Raw genomic sequence first — 5290 nt, forward strand, 5'->3', positions numbered from 1 at the left:
GGCTGTGGTTGTGTAGCTGTGTGGGCTGTGGTTGTGTAGCTGTGTGGACCGGGGTCACAGTGTCCCGGCTCACTGCAGAAATGCTGCTCCCAGTTGTGTTTCTCTGTCTTCATCACAAGTGTGTCTTCACCTCTTACTTGAGCCGTTAAGGTAACTTTCTGGAAAACTTCCAGACGTAGTAGTGATGGTTATTTTTTTATCCCATTAATGAACATTAATTAGCTCTACTATTCATTCTCAAAGCAATTACGCCAAGTACTTGGGATACCGTAACAATCTATGATTGCTGCCCTCTGCTTATTTTCAGTATTGCAAGAGAAACAGGTGTTTACCTAGGTAATTACCAGCTGAGGAGATGAGTTAGTGTAGATTACACCATAGTAGCCCAGAACTGAGAACAGTTAACGCTGCTGCAATTTAATTACTTGTGAAGGAGGAGGAATTTGATTTACATTTTCCTGTAGTTGAATTCTAATCCCTGGGCTGGGGAGACCCCCTGGAGAAGGAAATAGCAACCCACTCCAGTATTCTTTCCTGGAAAATCCCGTGGTCAGAGGAGCCTGGCAGGATATAGTCCATGGGGTTGCAAGAGCTGGACACGGCTTAGGGACTAACCACCACCACCCACAGTACTGTGGTTGGAAAAGGTGCTTCTTAAATTTGCCAAGGCTTGGTTTATGGCCCAAGACATGACCTGTGCTGAGGGATGTCCCGCGTGCACTAGGAAGGAGCCAGCTCTGCTGCTTTTGGATGGAATGTCCTGTAAATGTCAGCTGAGTCTGTCTGGTCGAAAGTATCCTTTAGGTTTGGCTTCCTTATCCACCTTCTGTCTGGATGATCTGCCCATCGGTGTCAGCGGAGTGTTCAGTCCCCGTGATTCCTGTGTTGCTGTCGGTTCCCCCTTTTGTGGCTCTTAGCGTTTGCCTTGTACGTTGAGCTGCTCCTACGCTGGGTGCACGGATGTCTGCAACTGTTACGTCCTCATCTTGGGGAGATTCTTTGAGAGTCACGTACTGCTCTTCCTCATCTCTTGTAACAGCCCTTACTTTAAAGTCTGTTTTGTCGGAATGTGTATTGCTGCTCCAGCTTCCTTTGGCTTTTCACTTGCATGGATTGGTTTACATTTTGAAGAGTGAGTTTTACAGGTAAATAACGGAGAGATGAGCACTTAACGTCGTGGGGTGACCTAAGCCCATCATGTGTTTGGGGAACCGTAAGAGCTTCAGCGTGAGCCACAGAAAAGAGTGAAGGTAGTGTTATGAGAGGGTGAGTGTGCCCAAGCAGGGAGGCTGGGCTTGAAGGGAGGGTGACCTGCAGAAATCTGTTCGAGAAAGATAACCTTCGTGAGATGGGGAGGAGGGAGAAGGAAGGTGGATCACACAGTTGGAATGCTGTTTTGGAAGACTCCTTCCATTTACCGTGAGTTTCCATAATTCTATGTATTCGGCTGTGCTGGGACTTCCCTGCTGTGCGGGCTTTTCCCTGGTTGTGGGAAGTGGGCTCTGCTCTCTCGCTGCGGTGTGGGGGCTTCTCTTGCCGTGAGCGCCGGCTCTAGGCACTGGGGCCTCTGCCGCTGCGGCCCCTGGGGTCTGAACACAGGCCCAGTTGTGGTGCACGGGCTTGCTTGCTCCCTGGCAAGTGGGCTCTTCCCGGCCCAGGGACTGAACGCTTGCCTCCTGCATTAGCAGATGGGTGCTTGACCGCTGAGTCACCAGGGACGCCCTGCCTGCATTTTAGAATAGCTATTACATACCAGAGTTACAGTGGAAAATGATTGTCCTCACCTCACAAAGGTTTAGCAGACGTTTGGTTCATGTCAAAAGATCCATGATATTTGGTCCTGTCCAAAGTCGTTTGGCATGGACCAAACATGCTCATGGACATTTTGGACAGGACCAAATTTCAAGAACTGTTGGTGTAGACTAAATGTCTTATTGATGTTCTGGACAAGACCAAATATCCTGCAAAGGACAGGAGTGTAGTCAGAGGTGTCTGATGCTGGAGAGTGTAAGGGTCAAGGAAACAAAGAGGTAATAAGAAACTTTACAAAAATAAAACTCAACATCCTTGCTCGCACACCACGCAGACTCTGCAATGATCAGCCTACACGGTGTCATCGTTTCCCACACTGTATTAGTTAACAGCAGAATCGCATGACTTCAGCTTCCCCATACGTGCGTTATGCTCTCCTGCGTCTTCTCATGCTATTTGCTCTACTTGGGATAGTCAAAGCTATGATTTTTCCAGTGGTCACGTATGGATGTGAGAGTTGGACTCTAAAGAAAGCTGAGTGCCAAAGAATATTGATGTTTTTGAACTGTGGTGTTGGAGAAGACTCTTGAGAATCCCTTGGACTTCAAGGAGATTCAACTAGTCCATCCTAAAGGAAATCAGTCCTGAATATTCATTGGAAGGACTGATACTAAAGCTGAAACTCCAATACTTTGGCCACCTGATGCAAAGAGCTGACTCATTGGAAAAGACCCTGATGCCATTAAAGAGGGCGGGAGGAGAAGGGGGCGACAGAGGATGAGATGGCTGGATGGCACCACTGACTCGATGGACGTGAGTCTGAGTGAGCTCCGGGAGTTGGGGATGGACAGGGAGGCCTGGCGGGCTGCAGTTCATGGGGTCGCAAAGACTGAGTGACTGAACTGACTGACTGACTACTTGGGATGCCAGACTCTTCCTTCTTCCATCTTCATCTCTAGCTTTTTGTGGTTTAACTGTCTATGTTGATTTTCACTATTGGAGCTGAAAACAGATCCGAACTGATGAGTTTATTAGAGAGTTCTGATACAGACATTACAGGATTCCCTGAGTCAGAATATTTTTATTTATAGCAGAATATGAGTATCCTTTGGTCAATATTCATGAATGCTCGTGGGAAACACATGATTTGGAAGGGTCATGAGACTGAGGATTGCTAGTGTAGCAACACTGTTCTTGGATTAGTAGTTTTCATCATGATGGTTTTAGACAATGGGACTTTTGCAACTTGAACATGTTATTCATTTTACGTTCTATTTGCCCTGAGTGTATTTAATTAAAAAACCTATAAATGTTTATTATTCAGGTGATACTGAGTATTTATAAACATCCATTTTAAGAAATAGAAAAGAGTACAAAGAAGAAAATTAAAAGCACGATTTCATATCCCAGAGATAGTTCCTTCATGCATTTTGATGTATTTTCTTTTTCGTTTGTTTTATTAAGCGCAGTTTTCAATTTGAGTATATTTTCAGATAGATTTTGCTCTCATTTTGAAGGTAAAACCTAATCTGGGTTTTGTCTTTCCTAGCAAACAACACCAGGTTTTCTTTTATACGCTTATAATGAGCAGATCTTATGATCCCTTTCGGCTTTAAATTCAAACTATAAATATGTAAAATTTTGTAAATTGTGGAGCTCAGGAGGACAACCTCACCAAATCCTTATTGTCCCTGGAGTACTAACTCACTTGGAGATGGTTTATTTTACCATTTAAGTTGTAGTTAGCTTTAAGGGACTGTTGTTGTAGTTAATACAATAAAAATCAAGCCGTTTTTTCCTAAAGAAAAGCAAAAGGTTCAGTATCTTGCAGAACATTTGTGTGCCAATGGCCCAAGATTAAAAGATTCAGATTATTAAAGATTAAATTGTTTGTTTCATCGCAAAACAGAGTCAACCACCATGATCTGTATTAATCAAGGGAAAGAAGCAGAGATAATCTGAAACAGGACGCGATACAAGACTTAAAAAATGCTTTCAGTGGAATGGGCTTCTGCTAATCTGTTTTTCGCTTGTTTGTTAGGATTGACGTCAGTATTACTATTGACGAAAGTTTTCCCGAGCTAGCAGTAGTATACATTTCTTGACATCAGGGGGTGTCCAAAGGGCACCGAATTTTTAAGCAAGGCTGAAATTGAAGTTTGCTTATGGCTGCAGTCCAAACGCATATCAAGTTTTAGGTTAATCTGCTTTCATTGTAAGGCATGGCTTCCTCTTGGAAGCTAAATCCTTCTCGGGCTATTAACTTGATAAGCAGAGGGCAGGGTGCAGACTGAGAGCCTGGGCTGCCCTTGAATCAGCAGGCGCTGGGGAATTTGCTGATGCCCCTGTCAGTAAATCAGTTTAGTTCTACATTTTTCCATTCTCTCATTTGTATTCTTTGAGGTGGAAATTGATGTTTTTATTTTTCTCTTTAATTCTGCATGTTTGATAGAAGCTTTCTTAGTCATGAGCAGGATACTTGAGTATAGGAGAACAATGATGATCAGAAAACCTAGTGAACAAGAATTTGGTATAGGCTGTATACCTTTCCTTCTGGAAGGCGCTCTAGTCACCAGAGAGAAACCATTATCTGCTTTGTTGGCTTGATGACGACTGTTTTCCCCTTTTCTCTGATTCACTATTCATTCTTGGTCTCCAGTGTGTAAAGCTGCCAAAGCTGACCTGGTGTTTATGGTGGATGGATCCTGGAGTATTGGTGATGAAAATTTCAATAAGATCATTAACTTCCTGTACAGCACTGTCGGAGCTCTGAACAAGATCGGTGCAGATGGAACCCAAGTAAGGCTGACAGATCGGTCATTAACTCATTCGATGCATTAAATAATTATTCCAGGGTATTATTACGGCAACTTGTTGGGGAATATGGGTAAAGAACTATTCTGATTTGATCCAAGTCTAAATGAGAGAGTGGACAGGTCTGAGTTTAAAATCAGCTCACTGGTGCCTGACGGAGCTGGGCACGATGCTCATCCTTCAAAACGAGGGAGCTCAGCAAACCGAGACCCGTTTGACGGCATGTCAGCGTGTGTGTCTCCAGCACGCTGGGAGAGGGCAGCTGTGAGTCTCTGCTCAGGAGCATCCGGCACTCTCCTTGCCCTCGAGGACTTGGAATCTTGAAGGACAGAGGTCAGGGCCACAGATGACTGTAGAACAAGCAGAACAGAGAAGCCTCATTTCTTCCTTTGACGAACATTTGTTGAGGGCTTATTCAGTTAGTACTGTCGTCGTGGGTGTGACAGACTGTCCCTGATTTCATGGAGCTCACGCCCTTCATGGCGGGAAGTGGAGGATCAGCAAACAAACCCATTCACAAGGTCGGGACATGCGCTTGTGAACTGAGGTTTACGCTTACTGGTTTATTTTAAATTGAGAGATGGACACAGGCTTCTTTGAGGAGGTGGCTTCCGAGCCGAGGTGTGAGCGTCTGATCCCTTTTCCCGACCCAGAGATCGAACCCGGGTCTCCCCAAATGCAGACAGATTCTTTATCGTCTGAGCCGCCGGGGATCCCAAGAACA

General features: G+C 44.8%; 1 protein-coding gene across 5 annotated transcripts in view; it reads left to right on the forward strand.

Annotated features, from left to right (window-relative positions):
- The window catches only part of COL14A1 (collagen type XIV alpha 1 chain), a 222187-nt gene that overhangs the window by 121713 nt on the left and 95184 nt on the right, over positions 1 to 5290 (forward strand). For all 5 annotated transcript variants that reach the window (XR_005724651.1, XR_005724650.1, XM_040261792.1 and 2 more), the window contains exon 26: positions 4412 to 4551. Coding sequence is in view for 3 of the 5 variants with exons in the window: in XM_040261792.1 (XP_040117726.1) it covers positions 4412 to 4551 (140 nt within the window). In the remaining 2 variants the exon portion in view is untranslated. The remainder of the gene's footprint in view (positions 1 to 4411; positions 4552 to 5290) is intronic.

Source organism: Oryx dammah, unplaced genomic scaffold (genome assembly GCF_014754425.2).
Source record: "Oryx dammah isolate SB20612 unplaced genomic scaffold, SCBI_Odam_1.1 HiC_scaffold_19, whole genome shotgun sequence".
NCBI lineage: Eukaryota > Metazoa > Chordata > Mammalia > Artiodactyla > Bovidae > Oryx > Oryx dammah.